The sequence below is a fragment of the Lates calcarifer genome, linkage group LG16_LG22 (genome assembly GCF_001640805.2).
Source record: "Lates calcarifer isolate ASB-BC8 linkage group LG16_LG22, TLL_Latcal_v3, whole genome shotgun sequence".
NCBI classification, from domain to species: Eukaryota; Metazoa; Chordata; class Actinopteri; family Centropomidae; genus Lates; species Lates calcarifer.
This window is the reverse complement of record NC_066848.1, coordinates 17,856,368-17,871,709: the sequence shown is the minus strand read 5'-3', so window position 1 is coordinate 17,871,709 and position 15,342 is coordinate 17,856,368. Positions and strand designations below refer to the sequence as shown.

The window sequence follows — 15,342 nt, the reverse complement described above, 5'->3', positions numbered from 1 at the left end:
TTAACAGATTGGGTCTGAGAGGATGTGCTTGTCCTGAGCAGCCCTGGTTGTGTGTCAGCTCATTTTGTACCCGTCTTTTAATCCCCTGACTGTTGATTTCAGATAGATCAACTGTCACATTTGTTTCTCATAAGATTAAACATGTGTCTTTTTTCCTGTGAAAACCCAGCTCTGTATTAAAAACATGCACATGCACATGTGCATACAAATACTGAGACAAACCAAAGCATATTTTCTTTTTTAATCATAAATCACTGATTTACAAAATTGACACTCATGTGACGCTGATTAGGTTGACATCACAGCCTCTTGATTGATAAAACTAAGAAAAAACAGAAGCTCTTGCCTGATCACTTGATTGTGTGTGTGTAAAGGTATGTACTATGTGTGGTTAGATGGTGTATATTTGTGTTTGCTGTTTTTATCTGTGCGTCTCTTGTCCACAGTCGGTCCGGTGGCAGAGCTGCTGTTAGGCGTTTCTGTAGTGTGTTGCAGCAAACCATCTGCGGCATTGGTTGGTTTCCACATGTCATTGCTATGGTGACTCATAAACGGTTGTCACAGCTACTTGGTTTCAGTGCTCTTGGCGATCGTCCATCTGTCTGTCTGACTTTTGCCATGGCTGATCAGAGTCTCTGTGGCGGCTGTTCCCTGCTTTTGTTCTGCCTTCTGGGTGTTTTCTGGTGTGGCCGTCATGGTGACCTGGTATTCAGCACCTGGACAGTCTTGCGGCCATAGTGCCAGTAACTATAGCCTGACGCTGCTGTTGTCACCGCTGTTACATACCTGCAATATAACATAACGAATGACATATACTGTAATTCACCTAACTGGTATATTTCAGATGCTTTTAACCACATTATATCCCCTTCCTGTCAGGTTATTATTGTGTTATATGAGGAATTATTAATCATTCTCCAGTGGCTAGTTATAGTTAATTAATGAGGAGATGATATTACGCTGTGGTAATATCAAAACACATACTATGTCAGAAGCTTTGCATGCTACATAAATAGAATTTTAAATAATAACATTATGTATGCTGTTTCAGATGTATAAATTAAGTAACAGGATACAATCAACCACTGGAAAATCTCTGATCATTACAAATGCAAGCAAACGTCCACAAACCTGCAGGTAGAATCTCACTTTAACTAGTAAACAGTCATGTAATACACTTGTAAAAAATGGCTTTGCTGTTTTATCATAAATCTAACCACCAAGTGTGTGTCAAGTGTCATTTCACAGTGCGTGTGATGAAAATTAAGTACAACAACCAGACAAGACAAACAACAGTGATGAACAATGACAGTCATTATGTCAGTCTGTTCAACAATCTGCTGAAGTAGATATTCATAAAAATGTAGGTTACTGTGACACAAAAGCATGTTTGTCCTGAGTCTGATTTCTACTCCAGCTCACTCCAAGTTGTAGATTGAAATGAGTCAGCGCACTTAACAACACTCTGCTGGGACAAACAGCAGTTATGTGCTTGACTGAGATGAAACCCTTTGCATTCAAAAACACTCTGCGCAATTTTTTTTGTAACCAACCAAACTAACCAAAGTAAAGGACAACGTGGATATTAAGGTCAAGTGTATGGCACTAGGATGTGCATGTGTATGTGATAGACTGTGGTTTACCATATGCACTGCAGCAGGACACTGTCTGTATACTGGAAGACTGGAGCAGCCAGAGAAGCTGCGACCAGAAAGAGCTGGACTGCTGTGTTCACCTAACACAAAAAATAAAACACACACAGACCCTGTTAAGTCAGAGCAAAAATACTATGACGTCACAAAAATCTTTCACATTCACAGACTCTTTGAAAATGAAATTTGGCTCATTATTTTTTTGGAAAAGTTGTTGCAGCATGTGACAAAAGTTGTGGTTGGTTCTAGGAACAAAACAACAACAAAAAAAAGGAATGGCTGTATTCTACAGTCATGTATCAAAATAAATTATTCAGAGCCTTAAAGGAACATTTTGACACTGAATTTAAATGTGTTTTTGCACAAGAGATTTCTGATTTCATTCATGCTACAGAGTTTAGCATTCCTAGTACTGAGGACTCAATACAAAACGTATAGGTAGTAGCAGATTCAGAAATTTAAGAAATAACCTTTATGTGAGTGGGATGATCATTTCTAACAGTATTGTCAGATCTGTTGCTTACAAGCAATAATCTGTTTAGTGGCAATGATCAAACTGCAAATTTGCTATTTTTACACATTTGACATTTGCATACTGTAAAAACCCTGCAGTACTGGGATGCACAAATTTGAATAATAATCAGTCTTCTACCTGCAACTCTTCATCAAAATGACAGTATACCCATGATTGTGTTTTAAGTTCTGTAATGAGCTGTGCCAGATTATCAGCGTCTGCATCTGGTGACTGTTTATGCACAAGTTGTGAGGAGTCAGAAAAAAGTAATAATAAAATAATTACACGCTCATTCCACTCATCATATTCTGTAAAACTCTAGTGTTGCCAAATCTACTCTTTGGTCCAGCAATGTACAAAATGTTCAAAGTCCGCAGCACTTAGAGAGTGGGTGGTTATTTTTGTGTGTGTGTGTGTGTGTGTCTCTCTCTCACCTTGCTGAAAAGTGTGGGCTTGAGCTGAGCTGTGGTGTAGCAGGGGTTAAAAAATTTACTAAGTGTCACCTGCAGAAAAAATGAAAGGTTGTCAGGTACATGCATTTTCTTTTTTAGAGTATAATGTAATGGTGATGCAGACTACATTGATATCACTTTTTACTTCTGGCAGGTCTTGTACCAAATGTATTACAGCTTCAGTGTTCAAATTGTATTAAATAAACACAAACACTTGTCTTACTGGTGGAGGTACTGTCTTGTATCTGATCCAGAAAACAGCAGATATCAAACCAATGTCTCTGAAAATCACTAGAGCCGTCAGTGGAGCTAAAACAGAATACAATAAAAACAATAAATATGTATTATATGTAATATAATACGTATTGTAAGTGTTATCATTACTACAAGCGTCAATGAAATGCAGTGAGATGGAACACTGAAAGAAGTAAATTTCTCTTCTATTGTCACTGATCATCACTTTTACTTTTGTTGCATCCTGAAATGAATAGTAAACAAGTACAGAGCAAAAACAACATAAACACAGAGTCCAATACCTGGTATGAGATCAGCATAGGTGAGACTGACGTATAAAATACTGACAAGAATTTTGTCAGCCAGTGGGTCTAGAGCACTGCCCAACGCCGACTTCTGAGTGGGCCATGTTCTGGCAATGTAACCGTCCAACTGAGAAAGAGATAAAGATAAATCAATAAATGTTTTTTTTTTTTTTTTTTTTTTTTAACAAATTTGGATATTTGACAGTGTCAACAAAGAAATTAATCATGGGTAATGTCAGGTAATGTTCTCTGGCATAATGTTGTCTACTCTTAATAATCAGTATCCAGAGGGTCAAAATACAGATCAGTAAGAACAATAAGCAACTCTCCTCAGTGTGGGTACTACGAGAGTGTATAGAAGTTTTACTTGAAATACAATTCAGTACTTATGGGAAACAAATAATTTTCTATGTGTAAAATGTCTCAAGGAAAAAAATATTTAAATCCTGAACGGATGAAAATATACTGAACTCAGCAGTGCAATGTTTCTAACTGTGAAATGGTGTGTAGCTCCATATTGGACCAACTGTGCAACAGCTGTTTTAGTGGAAGTGTCTTTATTTATATTACCAGGTCAGTAGCTCCAGCCAGTGTAAACAGAGCCAGACTGAGGTGAAAGTGCTGCTGGATGATCAGGTGACCAAGGAATGGAGCAAGCAAAATGCGACACATACACAACAGGTTGGGGATCGTCCATGGGTTCTCATACTGCAGAGAAACAGATTAGATACATGTGTTATTCCATAGTTCAGCAGTGAGTTAACATGACAGTAACATATAACAGCATTTACAGAGAGCCATACAAACATTTTCAATAAGGCCCTTAAATTTGATCTTTAAAAAAGCTGTTAGCAAGATTTCTACAAAGCTGCCAGTTAAAAAACAATCAGTGCTCTCTGGTGGACAAACTACGTAACAGCAACAGTTTCTAAGCTCCTTAAAAATACATCTTTCACATGTCTGTAGGCCTAATATCAGCTGACAAATCAGCTTGGCTTTGTGAATCTACCCTATGTAGAGTACAGTTTTCTGGAGCTATGCTTGAGTATATACATTTTATGTTACTTTCACATCTACTTCATTTCAAAATTAAATATTGTACTTTCTTTCTCTACTTGTTGCTTTTTTATCTCTGTGTTTACATATAAATGCACTGTTCAAGCTTTCTGGTTGGTTACAATGTTATATTTAAGGGCTTTTTCAGACACACCACAGAATGCAATTTAATAGCCATTTCATTGTCATACCAGCCAAAGTATGAAAACTATCAATGAAAATTAATATACAAATACCAAATACATTATTTACATTTATATTTTTGTGTTACTTTAATGCCTAATAACACAATTGTACAGTTGTACTTTTACGTGGTTGTACAGCTTCCTCCATCACTAATGGTGTGTGGTTACACTTTTCACAGGTGTGTTCCTTTCCTTTTCCTCTACCTGCTACACACACACACACACACACACACACACACACACCTCCCTACAGTGGACAGTGAGAGACAGTTCTGTACTCACCAGCTCTTTGAACTTGAAGAGTCCGTGTCCCGGTACTGCACTGACTTCATTCCGGTCCGCATTTGGGGAGCTGTCCGGTGTCTCGTTCTTCTTTACGCTGCAAAGCCCACGAACTTTCGGGCACAGCAGAGACCGGAAGCTAGCCGCCGACCTCTCGTGACCTCCCCGGTACAGAAGCACGGCTCCTTGCTCGTGCCAGGCTGTCGGTTTCACCTGGGGGAGGACACCGCTAAAGCACGCGACGCGACTGTCTGTCCCACTGAGTCTCAAAAACCACGAACCGTTCACCTGAGACTGTTTCAACCTCGCGCACTCGGTGACAGGTGTGTGTCTGTGCCGCCATGACGCTGGCTGGAGCCAACACGCACCCGCACACCGCGCGGACACCACATAGCGAACATTTGAAATCCTCTGAAAACACATCATCATCATAACCTTCCCGGACCCCCCGTTACCGACCGCGTGGTCTAATACTGTTCGTCTCCAGCTCCATGATTCTCCGAGCGGATCACAGCTCGTAGCCAGCAGGCTGCCATGTTGCCGTAAAATGATACAGGACACGGCGTCGTAAAATCGCCAACGACATTTTCCGCCGCAAGGCTTTTATTTTGAAATTAGCTATTTTATATCAGCAAAATAAAAGCATGGGATGAAACTCTACCTTCATAATACTCTTGATATGAAGATTATAAAAATGCCTCTATAATTGTTAGTTTAAGAGGTTCGCTGTAAATAAAAAAGTAAATATTGTTGACACCTTATTTCATATCGGATCTGAGAAAATAAAAAGATAAGTTACTTGTGGTGAAGCTTGTTTATGATTTACTGAAGATTTCCTCTTAAAATTGCCAAAGCCACTTTTAATATAGTTTAAAAAAAAAGCAAAAATGTTATTTACAGAAAAGCAAATTTATTAACTGGAGATTTCATGTTAACTAACAAAGTGCACACCATATAGAAAGTAACCAGATAAAAGTATGAGGATAATACAGAACATTTGAGAAAACAGTGAGAGAAAAATGAGAAGCAAATATTGCATATGTGCAGCTTTTTAGATCAACGTACTATAGCTCAACCAAGATTCTCGAGGCTGATTTCAAAACCAATGTTTGAGAAAATGGAAAAATGTGATGACAATATATCTGGAAGCTCAACACCACATAGTAGTAAAGGTAATATCTGCTCATTGTCTTGAGCTTTTTGCTGATTAAAAATGTTTGAATGGGGCTGCAGTTTTGGATACTTAGATCATATGAAAAAAATCTTGCATTGCAATTGTTGAATGTTTGAATTGAATGAGGAACAACCTCAGTGGACGAGTGTTCACTGTGTCAACAGTTATCCAGCAGCTACTGCACTTGATGAGTTCATCAAAAATGCTCTACACACTGAGGACCAGCTGCATCACTGGAAGCAACTTGCCAAGCTACTAAACAACATATTTACACATAATATATATGTCATTTTATGTACATAAATATATTACACATAAATAACTGTGGTGTTTAAAATATAGTACATTTTAACTGTTTTCAAAAATAGTTTCACAAGTATTAAATGATAATCAAACAAAAGTAAATCACAGTTTCTCTTACATTCAACATATCGTCAAAGACCAACCTTACTTTGAAATACCGGTATAACAATTTTCTGCAACAGCTGTTGTTTTCAAAGTCACAATGCACTGTTGAATTAAAAGTGTACCTGCCTATTAGTGTAAACCAGCCTAAACCCAGATATATTTCAAAATTCTGGATATGTTTTTATATCTTTATTTAGATACTAGTATCTGTGAAACATCACACCGAAACCAAATCATAAGTATGATCAGTCATACATTTGTTCAGTTGGAAGCTTTTCGCGTGTAAAGAAATGCCGACTATTTCGATAGAGGTGTGTGCACTCTAGTCAGCTCAGGGTAGTTCCTCTTTTTAGCGGGAAGTTTATGTTCATTCAGGAAACCATGGCTGCTGTGAGGTCCTGCAGAGAGTGTTGTTCTCTCAGCAGTGAGATGATTTGTCCTTTCTGCTACTGCAGTCTGCTGGTTATTTGGTGAAAGTAGTCTGGATAATGGATTCCCCAGCATTTTTTTTTCTTTTCTATAAAGAGAGAACCTTTTCAATAATCCCAAACACTGACCTTGTAGTATGGAGCAGGTGTGTAGTCTGAGTCTGTTACAGCTGTCAGTGATCAGACTGTCTGCAGCTGGTATAACTTGGCTCCTTTCTTCAGCAGGAAACCCTGTTCATTCAGGGAACTCACCAGACCTTCAAAGTCTGCCACCTAAAAAGTTTAAATGTTTTTAAAAACATGTAAGCATATAGTGTAGTGTTTTTAGTTTATCACCAGGTTATTTGACACCAACTCGTGACCTGAATTACTAAGAAAGGTTGCAGTTAGACATTACAGACATACGAAAACAATGTAGTAGCTTATAATGAGTTAAGACTTTTTTTTATGACAAAGGCTGCCAGTTTTGATGAGACGGGAAGATAAGTCTAATTGTTTGCAGAAGCAGTTTCTCTGCAAACATTCAGACTATTTTTGGGTGACATTTTGTTGTTCTGTACAGATGACATTGGACAGTTTGTTAATAATTATGAACATAATAAAGCTGTTAGTGCTCTGGCCAAGACTAGCTTCCTTGCCACTCTCACCAAAGTGCGTGTTTAAAATCTGCTGGTATTTTGGCCTGACTTTCAGATGTTTGGATGATGTCTGTCAGTCTTTGGTTTTAGAAGGATTGATAACATCTGTTGGAGCTTTTATTGGGCTTAACATAACGAGTAGTCAGCCTGTCACTCTACCTCTCCGCTGTGCTCTGTGTGTGTGAGGAGGAGCTAATTAGACACACACATGGTGAAACAGAAAGGAGGAAAGGAGAGGAGAAACACGACTGTAAATGACAGCAAAAGGCAGTACAACATCTCACATGGAGATGAAATGAAGCAAGTGCACATAAAGTAGGTATTTTTTTCTGTGGTTACTTGAAAGAGGTTCAAAACAATGAGTGAAACTTTTTTTTTTTATCAGTTGATGCTCATCTTTAATATGTTCTGTTACTGTTGAGCTTACAGTCAGATTTTATATAATGTATGTGTCTTTCAGTGCATCTGAGTGCTTTCACCTTGATGTTCAGACTGCTGGCCACAGTTCGAAGCATCTGGAGGTCAAACTGCTTCTGATTGGTCCTCTGTGCGTGAGAGTGCAGCGCGTTGATCAATCGTTTTCCAGCACTGCGTTGACTCATACCTGACCCAAGCTGAGAGCGCTCAAAGTCCAGATTGCCCAGGCCATCTGAATATGTATCAGCCAGACTGCAATACACACAACACACACACACACACAGCAGGAGAGAGAGAAATTTACAGCTGTCAGTACATTCAAAGCCAAGGCCACATAAAATCATCATTTTTTAAATATACATATTATGCTGTAAATAAATAAAAACTTTTAAACTTTTGGAGAACTGAACTGAACTGAACTAACAAAATCAGCTGCCACATGTGAGCGCAAAATAAATTCTTCATTGGAGGTGATACATACGCACCAATGAGAAAAAGAATCAGCAGATTAATCAACAATGACCATATTTGTCAGCTGCAGCCCTCGTACACACAAAGGCTCCTGTAGTGTCACCTGTGTTTCATGATCTCCACCACATCCTCTGCATCACTCTTAGTAGCCGTCTCTCTCAGGTCCAACCTGGCTCTTGCCTACACAAAAACACACATACAGTAAATACAGGGACACTAGAGGGAAAATGGTTCTTTTGTTAGCCTGAAACTATAGTCGAAAAAGCAGATGTCTTAATTCATCAAATGTTAAAAGGTCTGGTGGGTGAATGCACTGCTAGCCATGGAGACAGAGGCCTACCTCAGTTAGTCTAATTAAAGACTCCAGTTGTCGTGTGGTGATGGGTGTGGCATCAGCAGAATGCCGCCTGAGATCTTAGTGACAGATAGAAGTCCTGAAGTGTCTGTGCTGCTTCAGGAGACAGTGAGGGACGTACGTACTGTCGAGCATAGCTGATGTACTTCCTTAGCAAGCAAGTTGGAATGGGGTCTAAAGTTTCACCTGCAGGGATCTTGAAAAATACACATGTAATGCATGAATAAAAAGGAGTTTCTCACAGCTACTAAATCTCCGTCTTGTGTGCACAGTGCTTATATGGTCTATTTATTTTACCTGTAAACGTTCAGACAGTGGCATGTCTGAGTCTTCTAATAGGATGGAGGTGTCAAACTGATTGTTAGCCCTGGTGACTGTGGCACTGCTGGTTCTGCCTCTTCCTACCCTATTTGCCATGACATGCTCTGACAGGCGACGGTCATGTGACTCATCTGGGATGTCCAGCAGGAGGAAGACAACGTCAAAGCGAGAGAGGAGAGCCGAGCCCATTCTAAAAGACACAAATACACAACTGTAAATCCATTTACACAGGCATACAGTAATATCCTGTAGCATTTAGTAAAAACCACATTTCATTTACTGAACAACTGCTGAGCTAACTTACTTCAAGTTTTCAGAGACAGTCTTGCCTCTGTTGTAATGTCCTCCAACTGGGTTCGCTGCAGCTACGACTGAGGTTCTAGCAGGAAGAGAGGAAACTATTCCTGCCTTTGCCAGACTCACAGACTGCTGCTCCATGGCTTCCAACAGAGCCTGCTGCTGGCTGCCCAACTTATCAAACTCATCAATGCAACACAAACCTAAAGAGAATGGACAGAGAAAGGGAATAAAAAAGGAATAAGGACAGTACAGGAAAACAATGAGGTAGACAGAGAAAACAAAGAGAAGCAAGTGAGAGTATGAGATGGAGAGAAAATTTAAAGGTGAAACAGGTTTTCTATGCAGTTTTGCATGCTTTCAGCCACTACAGGCAGTAAGAGCTAACACTGTGTGGAAAGCATGGATCTCCAATTCTGTTGATTTCTCTGAAGTTTTTTTTATTCCTCTGTGAGTTCAGATGTTTGTCTGACACCCTGCGCCTTTTTTGAAATGAGAGGAATCAAAAGGGAGTGCTGGGTTAGGTGAGAGAAGAGAAGGAGTATTTTTTGGGAGAGGTGGATCAACTTTGAAAAAAATTAATTGAAAAGCTTTAGTAATATGGCTAGAGACAAGTATTTCAACATAGTCTTCATCAGAGTCTGTATCAAAAGAAAAAAAGAAAAGCCAACCAAACAAACAAACAAAAAATGCTGTAATCACCTTAAGGCCACAACAGTAAGTCAATATATATGATATATACATACGACAGACAAAATACACTTTAAAACCAATGTTTGCACTCTCTCCTACCTTGGTCAGCCAGCACCAAGGCTCCAGCCTCCAGAGCATAATCCCCTGTTCCTGCGTCTCGGGATAAATTCACTGTTAGTCCTAAAATAAATAAATAAATAAATAATACATTCCCAGCTTGATTATGTTGTAAAAGGTCTGAAATGCTGGTCAGAGTAAGCATATGTAAATTAAGTAGTAGTACTGACAATTTACCTGTGGTGCTGGTACTGTTACCACATACATAAATTCCTCTGGGAGCCACATTGCACACTGCCTAACCAGAGAGAAACACAAATACAGAAAACACACACATATTTAAGTATTAGGTTTGTGTTCTCACACTGAAACTGATCCTAATTACATCCAGTATGATACCTTCAAAAAGTAGGCATGTATTACAATTACAACCCCAGCTAAAGAGTAACGAAATGACATTATTGAAACCTCTGCCAGATATTACTGTGTGATATTAAGTGTTCAGTGTACACTCTGTGTTACCTGTAACATCTGACTCTTCCCCAGTCCAGGGTCTCCCACCATCAGGATGTGTGGGTCTCCTCTGACTGGAACACTGTTCTTGTCTGTGTGTTTCTGTCTGCCTCCAAACAATGCCAAGGCAAGAGCAGCTTTCACCAGCTAAGGACACACATGAAAATAAGTGTATAACTTTTATGAAAAGAGGTCTATCAAGTGTGCATGCCATTGCTGTATTTAACCAAATCATTCATATTCCTTTATGATGAATGCAGTGCATTGCACAACTTACTAGATGGCCATAGATGACAGGACACAAAGAGCTAAAAGAGACAAGAAGATCAGAGGGTTTAATCTTGACATGAGTTAACAGCACAGTGTTAAAATCATACTAAAAAGGATTAAAATGGCCCAACAGGAAAATGTAGCCAATAAATATCCTACTGCACTATGACTCTCAGCAGGTCAGGCTGTGACTGGATCTCCTGGATGGCATACAGCTCCTTCAGACTGAACTCCTCCCCGCCAGAACGATCTTCAAGCGACCCTCTTGACCCCTGACCCGACTTGGACGGCTGACCTACACATGCAAGAAATCACCTTATTGTGCAGTTACATTAAAAATATAACAGCTCTGCATAGTTGGAATCCAACTTAAAAAAACAATACACAAGCTACAATACCTTTAGTATTACTGACTGAAATGCCTTCAAGGATAGAGGAGGAACATACACTGATCCTTATTTCCCCGGGAAATACCTGCATACAAAGTGTATGATTAAGGTGTGCCATGATTATCATCACTGTGACAATGGTTGTGAAGGCAGGAGAGCACTTCTATATTTGTCTCCTCCTCCAGAATGTTTATACATACATAAATATAAGTTGGTAGTTTATCTATATACACACACAGGTATAGATAATAAGAGTTTTACACACCATTTCTTATCAGTAAGAGGCAAAAACTATTACTACTCCAAATTTAACCTTCTAATCTATGTATGTTTGAGTGTTGTTTACCATCATTGGTAACTCTAACTATCCCTGTAACAGTAACAGTGTCTCCAGGGACGCAAGCTGTCACAGAGGTCGGAGGTCAGGTGACACTCCACAGTGCGTGGGATTCTTCCAGTCTCTCTCTGCTCCCCACCCATCAACTCCTGCACCCTGAATTAGTACACAAAGAAAAGTATGGGAATAGTGACTCAGGGTAAGAGATGCACTACATTTTTGCATCAGAATATGTTCTGGGAAAAACTGTGACTTTTGCACAATATTTCATTTTTTATTAGTGATAACCTGCCACAACAAAATTAGGATAGAGCACATTGTGTAGTGTGCACTCTGCATCATAACCAGGTGCAGTAACTGCCTCTCTGATACAGGAGATATTTATAAAAGTCATGTAACTCCTGTAATTCAGCCAATGCCCATATACACACACACACACACACACACACATATATATATATATATATATATATATATATATATATAATATATATATATATATATATATAAGCACATGATACACTTACTTGATGATCTGCCAGTCTACAGCATGTGTAAGAGGAGAACTCCTGCAAGGGGTGAAGGAACGACTGCGACAGTCAGGCTGGGTACACTAGGTGATAAGACACATATACATACACACAAATGTAAATCATAATGATAACATGCTGTCAAAGACGACTACGTGCGCATTCTGACAAGAAATTGTATGAATGTACATAGTATTACTTTTGTACAGTAAGTTGTAGAGACAGTAGATTACAGCAAAGAAAAAAAAAAAGCTGGAACTGTGTGCGTGGATATGCATACCTTAGTAGGTGTAGCGTATTTCCCATGCTGCAGGGGCAGAGACTGGGTATGTGAGCAGCCCAGACATATGAAGGCCAACCTGGTACAGAAAGGTCTGATATTGCTAACTCTGACCACTGTTCCCTTCACACACACCAGCCGTCCAAACACACTGGCACGCAGTGTCCGCAACGGAGTCAACGGTTCGTAGTTATACAGCCTGTGGATAATTAACACAAACAAAGTCATCTTCATTCATGCATCTGTAGTTGTACAGGTGTTAAGCAAACAACTCAGTGCACATCACTGTGTGCATTACCTTGCGCTAATATGAGGGATGTTGATGATTGGAGTAGCAACAGGAAGCTCTTCCCCTTGCAACTCAGCAGCCTGTTTCTCCAAATCTACAGTCAACACCTGAAAACCACACACACACATCATTAGTCTGGCAACTGATCTCTCAGCAGAGCAGCTCCATGCTTTGCCTCTTAACAGGAATCTTAAATATTAAAGTTTCAGATTTCTAGTTGTTATATTTAGAGAGAGCTGCTGAAAATGAGAGATAATGTAAAGAATAACATACTAGGAATTCATCTTCAGTGTTCATTCTCATATGAAATATTCATCTATTAAAAGTATTGAATACACTACAAACATTCATGTTACATATAACAGCAACTCTGTGCCTCTACCTGGTGAATGGCCACTCCCAAAGAGTTGAGTATCAACTCTGGTTGTTCCTTCAGCTCTGTTGTTAGGTCAGGAAGCGCTTTACGCACAGTCTTGTCTCCAATCAAGTCTGCATAATCCACCAGAATACTGCCCTGACGCTCAATCTCATCCTATACACAAAAGAATAGTCCTTTAACATACATGGAAAGTTTCCTCTGAAAAATAAAAAAGTTTTCCTGCAAGAAAATGCATGTCAAAAATAGTTCTATAATTTGAAACAGAAAGGTATACATGCAAACAGACAGACAGTCTGACTGACCTTGTCATACAGGTGAATCCTGGAAGTGAAATATTTCTCAAAAACTTTGATCTTCTTCACAGTAGGTGCACTCTCTATGAAGCCTGCACATAAAAAGAAATATCAAGACACACACATCACAGAAACAGACATGTCATCCATGACAACTATATGTAACCCATAACATAATGTGAAACAGTGCTACACATGTACCTTCTGTGAAGTAAAGTGCCCATCCTTTGTATGGACACAGTGCATCCAGAGTAACCTGACAAAGAGCTGAAGAGATAGATGGCAGTCAGCCAGCTGTATAAATTATAGTGCACAGTGATACAACTTTTCATATATAATTTAATTTTCACTAGATAAAATGTTGGAAGAATATTATACTTTCATATTTTAATTGTTTTCAGCTCATGCAAAATGAGAACCTTTTGTCACACTCCCTCCTTTACTGTACCAAACAAGAGCACATGCAGATTCACTGGATATATGTTAAAAAAAAAAAAAAAAAGCAAATGCAACTCACCCCTCTGAGTGCCGAAGGTACCTGATCCTCCTGACCCAAGACCACCTCCACCTCTCCATACTCCTCCTCCTGAACCTCTTCCTCCTCCTCCTGATCCTCCTCTCCATGGTCTACCCCTCCATCCTCCCCCTCTCCATCCTCCACCACCATTTCTCCATCCTCCCCCACCTCCTCTCCATCCACTACCACCTCCTCTCCATCCTCCTCCACCTCCTCTCCATCCACTGCCGCCACCGCCACCACTGCCACCACCGCCACCACCGCCACCACCACCTCCTCCTCCTCCTCTTCTTCCTCCTCTCCCACCCCTCCAGGAGCCTCCTCTGGATTCCCCTCCACTCATTATTGTTTTCCTGAGACAAAGCAAGATGGAGAAACAGAGCAACAAGTAGTGAGAGTGAAGCACGAAGCAAGATAGCTTCTTTTGAGATGTTTTAGTCAATTATTCAACATCCTTGAAAAGTTATCTGCTACATAATTTGGTTGTTATTTATATCAGTTTCCCCATTCAGCCATAGGGGCACAAGCACAATGAATATATGCCAAAATAAAAATTAGAAAATGTTTTTCTCCTCTCTTCTGTAAACTGAAAGGAAACTGTGATTATGTAGCGCGCAGTGATAACAAGTGCAAGTGGCAAAATAACGTATTTTAACTGTTAATATATGCTTTTAATATACATAGCAAATATTAAATCTCTTTTAAAACTGTGTTTCATTGCGTTGCGTTTCTCTGAGTGTAACTGTTGATTCTAACTCACTGCTCTACACAACTGTCAGTTCTCACAGTTACGAACTCTGTTTAAAAAAAACTAGGAATTTATGTCACTGTACTTCAGCAAACATGCCCAACTGGTTCACACCGCATTTCACTATTAAAAAACTACATCTTTAACAATCACAAACTACCCGAACTTTCGGCATACAAACTCTCCACTAAGCAGTATTTAATTACAGTAAAACACATTTCTATTCAAACATGAGGAGTTTACTTCCATGTTAGCTAACTTCTTGTCTGTTATCGGCGGTTTTACGAAATGTTGTGATGAAACCCAATAAAAATAACGGTAGTGTGATACAAACCTTTCGTTTTGTCACAAATGAAATAGTCCCTCGGTTAAAGAAAGTCAAAAGTTTGCAAAGTTGACTCAAAATGTAGTGGCGCTAACGTTATGATGTTTACTCTAGCCAAGCTGTCAAACTTCCCTCCATTGAGGCTGAAGCTGCTTCTTCTGCTTTTATTTGCAGCAGATTACGCTTTCAGGCGTCTTGCTGCCCTCTGAAGGACAACAAAGCTACTACAGATACAAATAACAGTTCGCTTAAATTGATGTTATTAAAAAAGACTCCATGTAGGTCAAATTAGTGATTTACGTTGTATTAGCTGTCTTTGAATTTAACGCTAAAGACCAGAAATTCTCCCGAGTGTATCCCTCATTGGTAATTATCATCTGTATCTCTATCAAAAACATTCAGAGTTATTTGAGTCCTCAGATGTTGGAATAGACTTTTATCCTTTTGGGAAAAAGGAGTTTGAGAAAGAGGGCACGAGTCTTCAAAAGCAATGACAAATATAACCCAACATAAAAGGTTATTTAAAGCTGATT

General features: G+C 39.3%; 2 protein-coding genes across 2 annotated transcripts; both read right to left on the bottom strand.

Annotated features, from left to right (window-relative positions):
* Window positions 1–227: 227 nt before the first annotated feature.
* crls1 (cardiolipin synthase 1) lies at window positions 228–5,268 on the bottom strand. The gene is made up of 7 exons (XM_018660872.2): window positions 4,681–5,268; window positions 3,728–3,865; window positions 3,155–3,284; window positions 2,842–2,927; window positions 2,601–2,669; window positions 1,644–1,735; window positions 228–786 (listed from the first exon to the last, which is right to left on the bottom strand). The coding sequence occupies exons 1-7, from the start codon at window positions 5,110–5,112 to the stop codon at window positions 693–695; spliced, it is 1,041 nt and encodes a 346-aa protein (XP_018516388.1). The 5' UTR covers window positions 5,113–5,268; the 3' UTR covers window positions 228–692.
* A 300-nt stretch (window positions 5,269–5,568) lies between these two features.
* Window positions 5,569–14,079, bottom strand: mcm8 (minichromosome maintenance 8 homologous recombination repair factor). The gene is given in 23 exon segments (XM_018660873.2): window positions 5,569–6,963; window positions 7,808–7,997; window positions 8,320–8,396; window positions 8,557–8,622; window positions 8,624–8,767; window positions 8,869–9,082; window positions 9,197–9,392; window positions 9,982–10,062; window positions 10,177–10,237; window positions 10,462–10,599; window positions 10,730–10,760; window positions 10,882–11,017; window positions 11,121–11,151; window positions 11,153–11,196; window positions 11,458–11,512; window positions 11,514–11,604; window positions 11,976–12,061; window positions 12,259–12,457; window positions 12,557–12,654; window positions 12,930–13,079; window positions 13,229–13,311; window positions 13,421–13,486; window positions 13,737–14,079. Coding segments are annotated over 23 exon segments (2,673 nt in total). The 3' UTR covers window positions 5,569–6,870.
* Window positions 14,080–15,342: the final 1,263 nt, after the last annotated feature.

What these genes read in the sequence shown, in the direction of transcription:
- crls1 (XM_018660872.2), bottom strand. Translation starts at nt 5,112, where the DNA reads ATGATGATGATGTGTTTTCAGAGGATTTCAAATGTTCGCTATGTGGTG. An exon ending in CTATGCTGATCTCATACCAG is followed by an intron (nt 2,928 to 3,154) that starts GTATTGGACTCT and finishes ATTCTGTTTTAG; the next exon opens with CTCCACTGACGGCTCTAGTG. An exon ending in ACAAGACAGTACCTCCACCA is followed by an intron (nt 2,670 to 2,841) that starts GTAAGACAAGTG and finishes TTTTTTCTGCAG; the next exon opens with GTGACACTTAGTAAATTTTT.